The sequence below is a fragment of the Aquila chrysaetos genome, chromosome 4 (genome assembly GCF_900496995.4).
Source record: "Aquila chrysaetos chrysaetos chromosome 4, bAquChr1.4, whole genome shotgun sequence".
Lineage (NCBI taxonomy): Eukaryota > Metazoa > Chordata > Aves > Accipitriformes > Accipitridae > Aquila > Aquila chrysaetos.
The window spans coordinates 39826747-39845341 of record NC_044007.1 but is presented as its reverse complement, the minus strand read 5'-3'; the positions used below and the strand labels follow the sequence as shown (position 1 = coordinate 39845341).

The 18595-nt window shown below is 39.1% G+C and overlaps 1 protein-coding gene across 1 annotated transcript; it reads right to left on the bottom strand.

Annotated features, from left to right (window-relative positions):
- Positions 1–2963: 2963 nt before the first annotated feature.
- GGH (gamma-glutamyl hydrolase) lies at positions 2964–18527 on the bottom strand. The gene is made up of 9 exons (XM_030012200.2): positions 18322–18527; positions 17664–17778; positions 16338–16388; positions 13072–13156; positions 9766–9904; positions 8775–8881; positions 8582–8672; positions 7161–7298; positions 2964–5048 (listed from the first exon to the last, which is right to left on the bottom strand). The coding sequence occupies exons 1-9, from the start codon at positions 18464–18466 to the stop codon at positions 4927–4929; spliced, it is 993 nt and encodes a 330-aa protein (XP_029868060.1). The 5' UTR covers positions 18467–18527; the 3' UTR covers positions 2964–4926.
- Positions 18528–18595: the final 68 nt, after the last annotated feature.

The window sequence follows — 18595 nt, the reverse complement described above, 5'->3', positions numbered from 1 at the left end:
CACAGGGAGAAACTAATTTCCTAATGTGCTCCTAGCTAGAAAAGTGCTATTTCAGGCTTTCTGGTTTTGCTGATCTACTCTTCAGAAAAATAGTAAGAAACTACACACATATAAAACCAGCTCTTGGACTTGTACAACTGCATAAACACAGTGAAATACCTTCCAGCCTAGATCATCAAAGGAAGCTTGGGAGGTACATAGTCCCAAGGCTAATAGTACTCAACCCAATTGCTTTGATGATCAGAAGCAACAATTACTAGAATTTACTCCTTTCGGCCTTTTGTTTTGCTTGCTTTTTGCTTTTCATTACAGAAAGCTTGGTTGCAAGGAATGTTTGTTCACTACATTTCTGAGAATCACAAATAAGAGAATTTGAGGGGTTTTGCTTAAGTTTGGAGCAAATGCCTTGCTCAAGTGCTCTTTCAAATACTGATAGCTATTTTTAGATGGTCTGGAGTTTTTTTCAATGGAAGGGTCTTGGAAATTTTTGGTTATATAAGAACTCACAGAGAAAGTTGGCTCTTAAAACATACTGCTTACATTATGAAACAAATATAAACATTATGAGGAAGTGATGAAAGCTGGAATAGTATCCTTATCAACAGGTGGCTCTGGGCAGGATATTCCTCGCTATTTGCCCTATAAATAAGCACTGGATTAGGAAAAAGCCCTGTCCTGGGGAAAGACACAAGGCTAACAAGGGAAGGTAATTAATCACCTCACAGTATCTGGCAATCTGTCTTCCAGGTAAGTACTCAAACCAAAATAATTTCAACAGGCATTTAGAAACCTTAATGGGACTTCAATGCTAGCCAACTCCTATAGCTTTTCTGATAATACCACCACCAGCTACATACAAGTGAACTCCACAGAAGGAAAAAAAACACAACCCCAGATAAAACAGAATAAAAAATTAATTACTGCAATAAAAGTGGCTGTGAAATCTTCTCGTGTACACCCTCCCATCTCAAATCCAAACATTCTTAGAGTATGCATTGGCATGCAGTCTTCAGCTGCCTGATCACACACACAGCTATTTCTCTCCCCTTGGGACTCCTGCTTCGTAAGGGCAATGCAGAGATAACACACAACTGGGAAACTATTCATTATTGTTCTTCCTGGTTGTTCAAACTGTCTCCATACTTTCTCCGCTGTTCCAAGAAAATAACAACCACATCCCTAATAGGCCACTAATTTCTGTGGAAATCTGCCCAGAAGTGCAGTACAGTCTAGCTTTCAGTATCATTTTGCTGAGTGAAACCCACAGCAATGAATAAGGTGGAACTGATGATGAAGGGAGAAAGGATAAAAATTAGCCTAAAAATAAGCTAGTCAGCATTGAACTGGGAATGGGGTCATGGCCTGCTCAGACACTAATCTCTTGCTTTGGATTCACTACCTTGCTAGGAAATTTTGCATAGCTGGCCAGCCCAGAAGTGCTGGGGTTTGGGGTGGGTTGTTTGGGGTTTTTTTCCCCACAATGCAGCTTGTGGGCTAGGCTCTTCCTCTTACTCTTTAACTCAATACTTAGAGCACTTACTCGGGATATTTCTTCCTTGTAATTTCTTCCTTACCTGAAGGAATTCAGACTGGTCTTTCCTACCTCCCAGGCAAAGGTTTTCTAAGCTCCAGTTCTCAGTTCTTCCCATCTAAGCTGTCCTGTTTCGGATGAACTAGTTTTGTATTTATAGAAAAAGGAACCAAGACAGATTCTGTAGCTATAGGGGAGGAACAATCACCTGAAAATAGTGATGTCATTCCAGTCACCTCCAGCTGATGCTCAAGTGTTTTAAATATTCACTGGAAACAAGATTTAATCCCAGCTGAATTAATTCTATGCTCATGTACTCTCTGTTTCTCTCCTGCAATCCTGCCAATCTGGCCAGTTATGCCAATATGGTTCCAGTTTTATTCTGTCTGCTCCCTTCTTCTTCCCCCACATCCCAAATACCCTGGTACATAAGTAAATACCACAGTACAGTAAATATCCTACTCAACATGTCACTTTAAACTTTTGAGACACCACCACACCCGATTACAAAATTGGATGAAATACTGGTTCTTGTAGGCCATCTGGTGGTAAAAGCAGAATAGTACAAAGAGAAAACCACTTCAAACTTTTCCTTCTTAAAGATGATTTAATATAATCTGCAAGACACACAGGGTTACCTTCCTGATCAATGGATGTTTTTCCCACACAGCAGCAAGATGATTAGGCTCATAAGCCATACTCTGAATAAGCTGAGAGTATGGCCACAGGCTCCTTTTCTTCTCTCTCCAGCATTAACCCTAAAAGCTATGTTAGAAGTTCTGCCTGAGCAACAAAAAACCATATTGCAAATCATGTAGAGCAGAGAGAAGGTCTACTGAAACCCGTTAGAACAAATTTTTAAACCCTCTACTTGGTGAGTGCTAGCCAATTCTGGGTTCCTACAGTTTGCTTCTGACTGGAGGAGAACTTGATGGAAGATGTCAGGTTTTATAAGGAACAGACAGAAGTTCTCATTTCACTGAACACTGCAGAGAGCAGTTGCTTTGCTTACAGCTCTGAAAGCACCCCCACCAGCTCTGCAACCCCCTCCCACCTTTCCAGGGGTTTGGCTGCCAGTGCGCAAGCAAGCTCTGACACTGTGCACCTGGAATGAGCCTGCTGTGAAAGGCTGCACCAGAAAGAGCTGTGGGCAGCCTTGTTGAAAGCTTCTGCCCCCTTGACTCAGCAGCTGCATTTAAGCACATTTAAGCTCAGGCCCTGGGCATAGGTCCCTGCCTGAGCTGTGCTGTAGGGATGTCTGTGCTGGACCATGGATCTCACTGGTCCTGACCCTGACTTGCTGACATGACCATACCAAGTAGACACAGGTTACAGTAGCCTCCTGATTTATGACTGTCACAGATGGAAATAAAAAGACAATGACTGTTAATGCTTTATCCATGGTATCTTAAAGAGAACAAAACCACACATCTGCTTGAATAAATGTTTATTTCATGTATCATAGGAAAATCATGGATACAAACAAATAAGGCTTTACCAGATAAACGGTATCAAGGAAAGACACATACAAATTCACAATAAATCCACTGCTCTCATCATATTACACACAATATTGCTTACAGTTACACACTTAGGAACTAATTACTACCATTGCAATTAGCAGACTTTTCACTTGCAAGATTGATCCCTGGTTTTAAGGCTAAATCCTGCCCTCCTTACTTAGGCAAATTCTTAGAGCTATTCCAAAGAACTCAGTCTGAACAAGAAGTATATGACCAGACTTGGTTTGTGAGTACCTTAGCTGATACACTTACATGCAACTGTAGAGCATAATCCTCTTTTTACACTTGGTTCTACTCAGGAGTCAGCTAATACAGTTAATATAATAAAGTCACCTATATTTAAAACAAGTTCCATTCCTGGATTTGGCTGATGTGACAAAGGTAGAAATAATCTGCAATATCACATATTTAAGCTTGTAATTACCTGGCAGTGTCTTCCTGGTAGTCACAGTTAATGTTTCCTTACAGTTTTTTAACTAATGCAATTTCACATTCTCTTACGCAGTTGTTTCATGATAAAGAACAAGTTAGAGAGTCTTTTACTTGAAAAACCTGAGAAACATACCAGCTTTCTTCAGATACAGTGCTTGAGAGTATAGGGTACTACAAAACAGAGCTGAGGTATAAACCTGAATTCTTCATAAACTCCAGATCCCTGTTGATGTTAACAGAGTTTGGAAGCTGTGCAATAGAGGAGAGTTATAGTTGATTGTCTCATCTTAGTTCCTTTTTGGACACCACACAAAACCACTGAACAAAATTTTCACTAAGTGTGCAGCAAAGCAAAGAAAAAAAAAGAAAAAAGGTATCACAGTGTATTGAATCCAACTGCTATTATCACATTATGTCAACATTAATAGGTTTCTCATATACACTCATCTGCTGTTTGAATTCTAGCTGCATTAAACTATGCAAAAGACAGAAAGAAACCACTGTCTTTAAGTTAATGGCAAACTACCTCTTGACTCAGAGTGAGAATTCTATCCAGTAGCTACAGGAAAAGTCAGATTATGTAAGAAAAAATAAGGTTTACATTCTTTTAAATACAAAGAAACAGATGTCTGCATCTTGTATCTGTCTGCTGACTCCAGTTACTCTCAAATTCTTGGAGGATATATAAAACTGAATTTGAAAAGAACAGCAAGTGGAATCAAAACTTAACTATGCCCTCCAAACCTACTTATTTTACCTGATATTTGCAATGCCTAGTTTACACTGCATCCTCGTATTTATGTAGACTTCGCAAGGTATAAGCACTCCAAACAATGCTGAATGTACAAGAGAAACAGTTTCACAAATGGGATATAACATGTGCTTTTCAGGCAAAAATGTCTCCTTACTATCATACCTCCTTACTATTTTGGTCAATTTTTCAAATGACAAAATAGTCCCTGTCAAGAACTTGGTTACATACACATATTTAGAACAAACCCAAGAGTCTCATTTGTTAGATCATTTGAAAAGGATAGGATTTTACTAAGCAATGTATCTAAGCCTCTAGTGTTACCATAGTCCACAACATTTTACAAAGATAACTCTCATATTTTAAAATACATGAATACAGTGTTCTTCCTTGTACTAAACGTGATTACTTCCAAGTTTATAAGCATAATCAAGACCTCTTCCCTGGAAGAAAAATGCATTTTTCTGTAGCTTGCCTTAAAGTCTGATCCAAGACAATTATTATGTTATTGAATGTAAATTTTTATATTAATGGTCCAACAGTGCAGAAGAAACACAGGATATATCATTGTAAAGGAAGAGAACTGTTCTGGCTTTCTGTCACATGCAGTGCACTTTATCAGCTTAATTACGCAATGCTGGCAAATAATTCCATTTATAAATAGTAACACTGCACCTTTGACACTATACTCAATCAAAAAAATAGATTTGCTGAAATGAAGAAAACGTTCCTGTATAAATTGGAGCATAATTATAAATCAATTCTTTTGTTTCCTCATCTTCACTGGGGAAACGGTGCAGGCTCTTCCGGGCTGTAAAACATTGTAAAAGTACCGATCACTTTACTGTTACCCTCCTTGCCAGTGTCTTTCTTGGCAAAGTAAGTTATTCTGTGTAACATAACAGCAAATGGAATTACAGTTACTTATATAGGAAAAACTGTGAAGATACATATTCAGAAAGTTGGTTACAGCACATTTTATTACTGGGGAGGGAGAAATTTAATTATTAATTTAAAGCCAAGACTGTACAAAAATATTTATCCATGATGTACTGGCAGTATCTACCAGAGATACCACTACTTGTAATACTGAAAGAAATGCATCAGTGTATCAGCCTACCGAAGGCTGCAGTGTTTGCATGGACTGTGCTGGTGAGGACAATGAAAACTGAATCATTGTCTGGTTTAGCATGTTGGCAATTCTACACAAGTTAACATTAATGACAGATGGATATAAAAATGATATTTCAGTAGAATGGTTTAGTTATTAAGTGATCATAGATGGGTTTATTTTTGCCAGCTGAAAATAGTTTACTTTTTTCACCCCGTGGTTTATTTTCAAAGTTAAGGAAGACATTCTGCCTTACATTAGCTGAAAACATCAATTACTTATTGCCACATCATGATACGAAGTACTTGGTAGGAGCAGCTGTACACAGACTGGGGAGGTAATGAAGAATAACTTGTGATTTGGTATATGAGATGGGGTAGACACATACCACTGGCTGACACAAGTTTGCTCTACTAGAATTGAAGGTCAACAGATCCAAAACTAGCGAGATATCTGTGTGGTACTATGCACAAGCTCATTATATGTGTATACATATATAAAAGAACTCACATGCACTGTGTCTGAACAGGACTTATAAACAGAGCTGGCACTTATTTTGCCATATTCACTTGGATAATGGCCTGACCAAGCTTACCTCTGCTGATAAGACACTGTGCAGACAGATACTAGAGAATGTAGCAAACAAAACTAGAAAACATGCTGCATTCTAGTATTATGACTACAAAAGAAAAAACAGACTCATACTATACTTTCTCCTATTTTTCTCTTTATTTTTGTCTTAGTCTCCCATAAGTACCCTATCAAAATTCTTAAAATAAAAGCTTATGGATACTGACAAGGAATTTTACATGATTTTGCTACCTTTTCGCAAAGGGGAGTAGGACTACATTATGCAAAAAAGAGCCCTGAACTTGCACAAAGCACAACTCTTATTTCTACACTCTCACTGACCAGGTCAGCACAAGTTGCATTTCTTTAAGCCACTGTGTGTTCTCTCCAATTAGGTGACTCTTTTGGTTAGAGAGCAAATCTAGAGACCAAACTCAATTAGGTTGTTGATTATGTTCCTCACAGTCCCAATAGATCAGGTAAGACAATTTCACAAATAGTCAATTTAAAATATGAAAATGATTATTTCAGCAGAATGGTTTAGTAAGTATAAATAAAGGAATAAAGTGAGTTTGATCCTTTCAAATACTCTTGTATTTATATCCTGCTTATTTATAGCAAATAGACCAGAAGTGTCATAAATTATCAAAATTTTACACACTAGTTACTTCCAGCTTCTTAGGGTATAACCAAACATATTAGAAGCTCTGTAAGATCCAAAAACTTCTTGTGCTGTCTATAGTATGTAACTGTTGGGCACCATATTGTACCCCTTTGATACATCTGTATGCTGCCCAAGCAGTATTTATAATCTTGGTGCATATATTCTGCAAGCAAAACTGAGAATACTTTAAATGACTGTAACTCAGTTTGGAACTGAAGAAACCTCTGGAATTATGAATGGAGTATTTTTTTCATTTCGCTGTCTTTGTGCAAGGGAGGCTAAAATGCTACAGTGATCATTCGAAATGGTAGAAAGTCACAGTACAAACAATGCTTTTGAGCCAATCTACTGAAAAGAGTTTGTGGAATTCCTGGCCTTTTGATGTCACTTTTACTAAGCCATTCTATTTCTAGTAGTCCTTGGTTTTTTATAAGCCTATAAAGCTTGCAGAGTAATCTTCTCAGAAAGCAGTAAGAGGTACTGAACTTTGACAGCTGAAAAAGAGGTCTGTCATCTTCAAAGATTTTCACTAATGCTTCACTCTAAAAACCGACATTTATAGATAATAAACTTTTTACCTTCATTAATAAAGAAGTCAGCTATATAATACGCTGCTCTTATAGCTGATGGGGAATGTGGAATGCCTGGTGAATTCTTCCACTCAAAAGGATTTTTCTCTGGATGCCACTGGACACCATAAATTGGGTATTTGTATGCTGCAACAAACACAAAGCACGTAAGCAAGGTCTATGCCTTAATAATTATGTGCTTAGTCTTACTGCAAAAGAAACTCAAAGGATAAGCTACAAAAATACCTCACTTAACAGTTTCACAAAAGCTTAAACAATAAGTTGAAACTCTGTTAAAGTCACAGTAGAACTGAAGGAAAAAAATGGATATTATAAAAGAAAGGTCTCGTTCCATGCAAGATTTTTGTACATCGCTTTTTTGATTATTCATTTCAGAATTTTTATATATACACACACACACTGAAAAATAATGTTACAAGTATACCAGTCTCAAAACTTCCTATCTACTGCCAGCATCACTCAACATACAATATTCACAGCCACACAGGGTATCCCTTGCAGTTCCGTGGGACAGATCCAAGTCTTAGGATCTCCTTGAAGGCCCAGTCAGTCCAGAGGCAGCTCCCATCTGCTCTGTGCCAGGCCCAATACACACAGGGAGAAGCCAGTCCTTAACTCTCTTACAGAGAATAACAGCACAGCAGCTGATGACTGCTCTGTGATAAACCGCTTGCAGGCACGGGAGATGTCTGTCATGAGCCTAATTAGGTTTTCTGATCAAACTGCTATTCTTCGCTTCTGGAGGACAGCCAGTATGCCCTACAGAAGAATCCCATGGGCCGACAGCTGGGCCTTACAGTAGAGCTGCTAGTAGTGCACTGATCAAGATAAACCACTCCCTGAAGAGCTAACTTGTTTCTTAAGCTGAGCAAGCCTAGTGCAAAACATACGCGACACAAGACGAGTAACACAAAAGGGTTTTGGAGGAGGGCAATTACCAGTATTGCTGCTAAAGTAACGAGGGATGTTGCTGTTACCTCAGTACCCTGAATTGTTCTTCCCATACAGGAAACAGATACAGAGCATCACAGGAATGCAAGTATAAGCAGACAGAAAGCAAGGTGCAGCAGAGGCACATTGCACTGTGAAGGGATTAAACTACTACAGGACAAGTGCTGTAGACTTCACATCACAGCACTCAAATATTCCAGCGCTAAAGTGTAACATCATATCTGGAAGGGGAACAGCAGGTGAGAGAACTAAGTAATTAGGCTCACAGGCATGTACTCAAAAGATAAAATATCCCCACAAACGGAGTATGTTCTTTACAGCCAGGGCACTGACAGAGCTGATGCTCACCCTGCTATTCTAACAGCAAGCTTGCAGTTCAAATTAACATCAGTGTCACACCACCTCTAAAGAACTAGTTTGTTACACTCACAGTTTACAAAGGCAATTCATTTCCCTACCTTCCATGGTAGATATAAACTCCACTTCTTCAATGGTGTTAGTGGTCAGAACATTATAGAAATTACGAAGCTTTTCATTCTTTGTGAAATTCTGTGATAAGGAGGGGGGAAAAAAGAGGTGTTATTTGCTCATTTATTTCTAGTTTTAACAGAGCAAATGCATTTGTGTTTAGGAAATAAAATGATCAAATACCTTCATGGAGAGGCTCCACATATGAAAGTTTGATGTCAATGGCTCAGTAGCAAATGCATGTAATACATCATCAGGGAAATTCTTGAATAATCTACTGTCTTTTGCAGCTATTACAAAGAAAAATAAAGAAAGGATGTTGTCCATTACCCAAGCTGCTAACAGATGGACTAATACTGAACATGAGACAAATTTAATAAAATACTGCATTAAACTTTTTTTCTGTGGTATAACTTTATGATTTTAGAATACGCTGCCAGGAAAATCAGTGAAATAACTACAACAGATTTCCAATATGCTGTTACCACTGTCCTTCAGTCTTGACCCAGAGAGGACCCAACTTTGCTACTTAAGTTCTCACTAAAATAAGCATCGTTCTTTGCCACTCATTTCAGTCACTTTTCCATTCACGATGAGCACAAATGACAGTATTTGTGAATGCTACATGGTCTGCAGATAGATTACTTGCAAATTAAAGGATAAAGTATCAACAGAGGCCACATTTTACCACTGCTGCCAAGTGGCACAGCTCTACCTTAAGGGATCTCTCCGATTTCAGTACTGTACAAGTGGGACAGCAATGCTAATATTCATCATTAGGAAAGATGCAATTTGAAAAATTTTAAAAAAATTTAAAAATTTACCTGCTCTCCAAGTTTGATAGGTTTTGGACCCATTAAATTTGTTCAGCTCAGTAACAAAAAGGGACCTAAACCCACATTATTTTTGTAGGTCCAAATTATCAAATGACTCAAAGAGCCACAACTGTGGTTTTTGCTGACTGCTGTTGGTTTCAAATGGCTTGTGCTCACATCTCTTTAGAAGTGATAGAGTTGCACTGACTTTATAAAAACAGTCATGGCAACCTAATAAGAAAGAATTTAACAAAATAATCATCAGAAACCTCCCAAACATTCACCCCTGCATATTTATCACGAACAAAACACAACACCTCTCAGCAAAACTCAGACATGAGATGTAACGGATTATTCACCTGAGGTAAAGTTCAGAGGGAGTGCAAAACCCTGTGTCTTAGTATTAACAAGTAAAACTTCGCCACTTGTGAGATACGTAAGCTCTTCGTGTCCAAGACATGTTCCCCATACTGGGAAATAATCTCCTTTATCGTTAGCCTTCAAAATAAAAAGCAACAACGTAAGGAAAAAGTACTGAAGATTTACTGAAGGAAGACTGAAGAGAACTTCCTACTCTTTTCGCTTACTCTTGTGTAGGTGAGAAACAAAACCACTACAGTAGTACAAATTGCAACCAGAAGAATTGTAACAGTTCAATTACAATTGAAATAAACGCACTCCCTTAGTTTTCCTCCTAAAATATGAAGGCTAGGGGATATACACATGTCCATTGAAGCTGTAAACTGAGCCTAATGTTGATATTAATTTGACTGTTCTGTTCTACCAATAAGTAATATTGAGAGGAGCCTATAGAGAAACCACAAAATGGCAACATTTCTATAAAAAAGGCAATCATAAGAAGGGACACAAACCAATTTGTCACCATTTTGAGGGAAACCCTATTCATTACAATTCATACTTTTATATGAAGTGCATTATGATCACACAGCAAGGGCCCTCTGCAATGTTTGTATGCCTGTGCCCACCCATCTGTATTAAGAAAACATAAATCCTATTACTAGCATGGCTACGGTCTTCAGTAACATACTTATATGTGCGTTTAACTAGCAGGTTTGGACCTGTGTTCCAGAAAGATAAACTGTGAATTTAAGCAACATGAAAAAGTGACAATCATTTTCAAAAGAATAAAAATTGGGAATAAGTGCAAAAACAAGAGAAGAAAGCAAAAAGGGGAAAAGGAAATCAAAAAGAGAATACAGATACCTTCCTGTCACTTAACTAAGCCCACTGTATATACACACAGTGGAAATTTGCTTTTTTGTATGGTTTATTCCTGATACTAAGTGCATATTAGAGACTGGGATGTTTCAGAACTCCTGTTCTGAATAAAATAAAAATGTTACCCTCCTGCATTACTGGTGGCATTATAATAAGAGCCCATATAACTACTACTTCTCAGAGCAAAACATGGAAGATTTACAGAAAGAAGGCTAATAGTTCTGCAGAGTTTTCATGACCACCATCATGCATGGCTAGAGACACAGAACTTGCAACTCCACTGTCTTTTCTTCATGTAAGTGAGGAATAAAACCACTAATGGCAAAAAAATGTGCTACAGTTTAAGAACAATTACAACTGAACTGTAAATGTTTTGTGCCCCCACCCCTTTTTTTTTAATAAACATTAGCCTGGAGGCTAAGCATATATTAAACAACACCCAAGACATCACATTTTAAAAACTACTTTAAAAGCTGGAAAACAGTATTCCATTTAGGTTTTTGCCTAGCTAGTAAAATTCTATTGACTTGGATGGGGATTAGCATTTTGCATCTTCTATTCATATTAAAGCAGAGCCAGACGAAGTAATTTCTCATTGTGAACATTTGAAAATGAAGGGAAAAGGAGCCCTCATACACTTTAAAAAATCCATAAAATTCAGTCAATTCTGTACCTGGTAATACACTCTTGGGTATTGTAGCTCACCTTACATTAATAAAATTGCCAAAATTTTATAGCTTTAAGTCTCAAAAGATGAAAATCAAAACACACAACCATCACAAATAGCACAGAAAAAACCCCAACTTATTATTAAGGGTTACCTATGATGAACCAAAAATTGTTTTCTGTCTTTCACTCACCTGAAGTACACATACCATCAAATAAACCTGCCTCTCCAACCATAAAATTATGACATAAGCAATTCAGTTAATCATTGTGAAATGTCAACAGAATTTCATAATAGTAGTGCAAACCACAAGAAACCGTCACCCCAATACTGAATAGCAAGACACAGGTGGCACTTAACACAGTGAGCAGCTTCAAAGAGACAGATGAGATTAATCGTCTTACAAAAAAATGAGATAGTCTTTGCAAGATTCAGGTTTAAGGTGACTAACAATCACCACAAATAAAGACAGACAAAAGAAGAACAACACTGGTGCCATGAGGATCGAAGAGTAGGAAACAATTACTGAACTGCAACAGCTGACTGGTCCTATGAATGCCACTGCTTGCACTTTCTTTGCCTGCTGTTGGAAAGCTGGCAGTAAGGGTAGAAGAGGAATTCCTCACTGCCAGTAAGTGCTTCTACCATGGCAATGGTTTAAGCACTACTCATAACTGGCTCTAGAATTGGGCAAAGTTTGCCAAAGTATGACTTCTGTGACAATTTTAATCAACGTTAGCTGAAAATAAAAGAAGTCAGTAAAGAGGAAAAAGAAAGAAAATTTACATTTTTATTCAATGTGAATACAGAAGATCCTTAACAAATCATAAGGATTGTACATAAAGCTCAATGAATCTCCATTCCTTTCCACAATGCAAATTTTACTTCAAAATGTGTTGATTAGTATCTGAAAAAAACCCACCTCTTATGCTCTAAGAGAATTAAATCTTCAGTAAGGATTCAGAGCCTTCCTGATGTTCTTTGAAAGAAACAGCTTTCCCAGAAATTTAATCTTTTCTTAATAAAGCTAATGATCATATAAATATTTAAAAATAATTAATACAACTTTTCAAGTATTATTCCCACCTTTTTTTGTGTTATAAGTTAAGCTAGTGTCTACTTCAAAATTCTGCTATATTTACAGTTACCAATGCAAAGAAATAGGTAAAATGGTATAACATGCTAATGGAGATCCCTCATCTGCACCTCCAAAGATGTATTTAAATCTACTCATAGAGAAGTGAGAATAAAGGTGTTTCACTAGCTGTAACATACATGTGAAGGGAGGCCTTAATGTTTTATTATTGTAAATGGGTTTATTTGAGAGTCTCTCTATCATTCCCTCCGAGTCTAAACTTTAGTCATAAGACTTCTACAAATGATTACATATGTATATCTTTGTTCAACATTTAACGTCAATGGATACTCTGCACTTCTAGAAGGCATTCCTGTTACTTTATTGCAAGTTCCACACAGCCATAAAGCCCTAGGTATAATGAATAAATGATACTGTTCTCACCTGAAGAACTTGGGAGTTTAAGACCATGACACAACATATAATAGGAGAGGGTGTCAGAAGTCTGAATCTTAAGCTATTAAATGATTTTTTTAATGCAGAAGCCAGCAATGAGCTACTACTTATCGGCTTACAGTTAACACACTGGATGCCAATGGAAAAACTATGAAAATATGAGCTTCCCTGTCATTTTGATCTCTGAACAGTGACAATAACAAGAACAGACCATTCCTTAGTAATTACCTCTAATGCCTTGTGGTAAAATATCTTAGCAACCCTGGAATATTCTGAAGTCTTAAGATCCACACCACCTCCTGGAAAAAGTACCCTGAAAGGCAACATCCAAGAATCTGATTAGCAACGGTGATCAAACTAAAACCTGGACAATGTACACAGAGAAAGGTCTGATAGTGGTTTTAAGGGTAGGATTCAGGTCTAGGTCAAGACACCTACATTTCAGGAATCTGTAGATAGGCATCTAAGCTTCCATTATGGACAGCAGGGATCTAGCCAGAAAAGTCAATGGAGACTCAAAGAGGTTTTCCGGAGCAGACACCTAACTGGTTGGTAGGTTGAACAGCCTTGTAGGCTCCACTGGCTGTACTGCCTAGCACTGCATTAATTATGAGTTTAGACAGCTAGCACACACACAGACAGCTAAGTTGAGGTGTCTTAGTCCTTAACTGAATCATATCCTGAATCTCAGTGTTCTTCTACTGAAGAATGGTTACTATCACAAAGTAGTGACCAAGCCTAGTGCAACGTAAGGAAGAGCAGAGTAAACGGAAAATACACAAAATAGCACACAGATTTCAGCTGGTAAACAAAAGGGTTGCATGCCATGACTCCGCCAGATCCCGTCCTGACTCTTACTTGGCTCTCCCTACCACTTTAAAATCCTGGCCTCAATCTTAATTCATCCTGTTCAATTTCAGTAAGGAAGAATTGTGGCCCTAGCGGAGTGACCTTCTTATTGCAGACAACACAGATCAAAAAGCTCCCATTAAAAGGGAAAAAAAAAGTATGTTTGGCTGTAACCTTTGGTCACACAGGATCTAATATAGCCAAAGAAAACAAAGCAATCTCGGAGACAATTTCAAAGAAAGTGCACAATCTTTTTCCACCACATAAAAAAAAAAAAAAAAAAAAAAAAAAAAGAGACTTGGTACAAAAGAAGACAACTCAGTAGTGTCTAGCAGAGATTTCACATGTACACGTGATAACATGGAAAGTAATCAAGTACCATCAGAGACAGTAACATGAAATAAAGGAACTCTCTTCTGCGTGTAACTGGAACAGTACTTGCAGAACCGGCAGAACTGAATGTGTGAGCGCTCCCTAACCCACTGCTGCAGAACCCCAAATAGATTTACTCAAGCCACATCCTTCAGTTGCCAATTTTTTACCAAAATGGCTGAAGGATTTCCTCTAAGTTTCTGTGCTCTGGAAACATCAACCTGTATCAGTGAGATACTAACAAGCAGCTAGAAACATCTAACATCTCAAATGATCCCAAGCATTTGCAGAGCGAGTGTGCATTTAAACCCTTGTGACCAGGTCTATTGTAAGGTGAATGATGCACAGGATCATGCAAAAGCCACCAAGTAGTTGGTGGAAAAGAAGAGCAGTATTCACAAAAATTTAAGTCCGATTACTCTCCAGTGCCAATATAGAAAATTAATACAGCTGAAGGTATTTTCAAAACAGGCCAGATTATAGATTTCTACAGAGATCTAGTCAGACAAATAAGGCGATCCTTCCTTACCTGGAAGTGGTAGAAAATTCACTCCACCTGTTCCTTTTGTTCAACCCCCAAACTGGCCAATACTAATTAGGAAAAACAATTGTCATTTCTGCTAATGCAAAAAGGAAGTAACCCATTAAGTAGCAATGGTAATGGCTTGACATTGTCATAAACAGATTGAAATGCAACTACCTGTATTCCAGTATCTCTGATTAGAGCTGATGATGTTCACTGTGAATTTCAAAGGCTATCTCAGGAGTACATTGCTATATTCATAAAATTCTGTCTCTACTACCGTAAATTTCATTATTTCAAGAAGGTGACATTTAATAAGAAATAATTTCCAACTGCAAAGCACCTGGAGCTAAGGCCTCACAACATGGAAGATCAATATATCTTCTTCTTATTCTAAGTTTCCACAGAATGGGAAGTCCTTCCCTCCAGAGATCTTACTTGTTTTTTACACACAGCTATACTGTGGGAGCCATTAGCTGACAGCGGAGGGCAACAACAGGAAATATAAACCATCCTTACCCACCTATATAGCACAGACCCAACTGCCAGTCACTGCAAAGACAGAAGGATAAGGGAACTGGATCTACTTGCCTAACACCCTCTTCTGCATTGAGGTAGGTGGTGAGGTAGAAAGAGTGGGAGACCCCACTGGTTAAAGTCCTGGCAACCAGAGAGCGGCTGGCAACCATGAGAAAGTGATGAAATGATTCAGTCTGTATCCAACATGAGCCACAGGGGAGAAAGTATCACTGTCTTATACTTGGTTATACCACAAGACTGTAAAGCCTTTGTGTACAGGGCATGCTGTGGAGCATAAGAGGACAATGCTCTCCCCAGACAGCCACAGGTCTAAATCTGCAAGTTCTACACATGTTGATTAACATTCTAGTATATGCATAAGCTTAACAAAAATATTCATGGTTTAAGATGCTCATCTCACGACTACAAGTAGCCCAATCACATGCTATGGGCTCCCACACAATCAAGCCTGTGAAGCATAGCATCAGCTGATTTAACTCTTCTAAAGCTCACTTTTAGCACAAGGCAAACATAAAAGGTTTTGACTTTGCTTAGTCCACAATTAAAATGTGTTAAATTAGATCACATTATCCCACATTTAAAATGTAGGAAGAACACATTTCTTCTAGGCAAATAGTTGCCATAGGTTGGCTGAAAAGTTTGTCTAACAAAGACCTAAGCCACAGAATCACAACAGGCAAGACAGGCCATTCAAGTAGCAAGAGAGAAAGCACCCAAAGAGAAAAAGGGTAGAAGTGACTGGAAATCAGAAACTTTTATGACAGAGGAGATACAGAGAGGACTGGAAGAGGAAAGAAAGGGTAGAAACAGGGATGAAACACCCAGCAAGTGCTATTAAATACCAAAATTAAGGTGATTACTCAAATAAGGAAGAGGAAAAAATTAACAAAGAGGAAGTGGGCTATTTCACTTGTAAAATTGTTAAGCACTATAATGTCACTTCTGTCTGCCTACAGGCAAGCACAGGAGAATGCCAAGATGAGCCTTGGTACTGTTGGAGATTATCTGACATGTGCTCCTCAAGGAAGGAAAGGCAGCAGACCGACATCGGATGAAATAGTGTGCTCTCTGTCTTAGGGCATATTTACATGTGTGCAGCTCTCAGCACAACCTCTCAAGGGAGTAGAAAGGCAGTGTTCTTGGCAATACAGCAGAGCTCAAAACCAGAACTATCACATCTTTCAACAGAAAACCAGTGCTCAAAACTTACCCATTAATAGAGTGGAATATTTTATCATATTCTTCATCTGAAAGATTTAATCTGAAACATCAAGAAAATAGTTACAGAACACACATGAAATATACATATTTAATGACAAAAATATTATTGTTATTGAATGGAAACATGAGACACAGGAAATATGTATAAAGCATGCTTTAAACAGAATAAAATAGACCCAAATCAAATGAAACAATTCACTTGAAACAGCTCAGTCCACAAGATTGAAAATAGGGTCCTGTCAGGTACCGTTCAGGATTAGTACTCTGAAACCCCTTTGCAGACACTCGTTAAATTGAACATTTACGTGAACGGCATGGTGATTATTTCCTGCAGACCGGCAACTCCGGTTTCCAGCTGACTCTAAGAAGGGCAGAGCTGCAAACAGTGGGTCACACCCATTCTTCAGCAAAGATATAGTTGAGAGGTAGAAAGATGAGAAAGACCTCAGCATCAGCAGAACGTCAGCAAACCAGTATGACAGCTATACTGATGCAGAACTGATACACTGGTATATTCAAAAAGTCCAGCTTGGCTGCATCTAATTTACTTGCCAGAGTCAGAAGCCTCCATTCACCGATGAAGCTTCTGGTCAGCAAACATTCTGAAAGCTCCACCAGCTATGTAAGGAACACTGGCTTCTAATTCAGGCACTTAACTAGTGCCCTTATTGGACTGTGTAGATACATCCTATTGTGATTTTCTGCAGCTGCATTAGTATCGTTTTTAAGTTCTGACAATTACCATTTCAACATCTGATTTCAGTGCATTTACTATTTTATAGCTAACTGTTGGCTATGAAGCATTGTCAGTTCTGTTAGTTACTCTGCTACTTTTTACCCAGTAACAAAATACAAGAACACATGGAGTCACTGACCCATAGTTTGAGCAGAACTGGATTTTGGTTTCTTCAAGGAGTACTGATAGCCTTCCTCCATTACTTGAATTCTAGGACTACAGAATGTGACAAAAGATAGCATGTATATGTGTATCTAGATAGCTATGTGTGTTTGTGGGTCACTACACATTAGACTGAATATAGCTAACCTCAAAAAAACACTGATGCACACTATGGAGGGTAATTTTACAGGTAAAAAAATAATATTTTTCAAAGGACGGTTATTATCATAAGAAGAAATATTAAAAATTACATGTTCCAGTCTGGTTTTATTCTGATTTCTAAAACTGTGGCATCTTCAAATAGTCTTTGAGGACCTCTAAACACCCTGAAAAGCAGCACAACTGCTTTCTATGCCTCTAAGATGATACTCCTACGTTACACAATTATTACCCACTTGTAAGAATATAAAAACCTACCTTATTGGCACAACTCGGGCACCAGCAGATTCCAAAAACTTCACGTATGAAGCCGCAATATAAGAACTTCCAAATCTGTGGAACTTGTTGAAGTGACATTCCTGCGACAATATCCCTGAGGGGTCCAAGAAAGAAAATTAGCACTATACAAATAGCAAATGCTACACGCCGAAAGAAAAATTAAACTCCAATTTCCTAAATGCCAGGTTACAGCGTTACATTTACTGCCTGAAAGAATTATAAACACGAGACAACGGGGCATCAATGACGACGCCTAGTCACAAGGTACCAAATAAACACACATTATCTGACTAAGACTTAGCTCCCCTGCCTTAAGAGAAGTTGTAGTACTAAATAGTTAAGTAAGTTACTAAGATTTTTAAACAAAGTATGGACAGAGTAACGCTATTTATAGAAGCTTTAACCAAACCTGCGCTCCGGGAGGCCTTTCACTCCACACGGAAACCGCCAGGGTTTCCACGTCGGTTGCAGGAGCCGTTCCCTCCCCCAGGACGGCGAAGGCAGGGTGCGAGGCAGCCCTCGGCCGCCGTGTCACGCTGGGCCGGCCGGTAGTCCCCGCGGAGCGGCCGCCAGCAGCTGAGGCACCGCCACCCCCTGCTCCCGGCTGCGTCCCCCCGCCGCCGCCGCCGCCCCTTACCAATGATGGGTCTCTCGTTGCCCTTCGCCAGGCGGCCGCGCTGCACGAGGGAGGCTGCGGCGGCGCAGCGCAGCAGGAGCAGGAGGAGAAGGAGGAGGAGGGTGGCGGCGGCCGGCAGGGGAGGAAGCCCAGCGAGGCGCCCCATGCTCACGCCGCCCGCCAGAAGCGACGGCGCCGCTCAGCGCCCGGCCCTGCGCCGCACTGCGCCCGGCCCGCCTGCCGCCGCGGGGCACGCTGGGAAAGGTAGTTCCGGCGCCGGGGCAGCCCCCGCCCG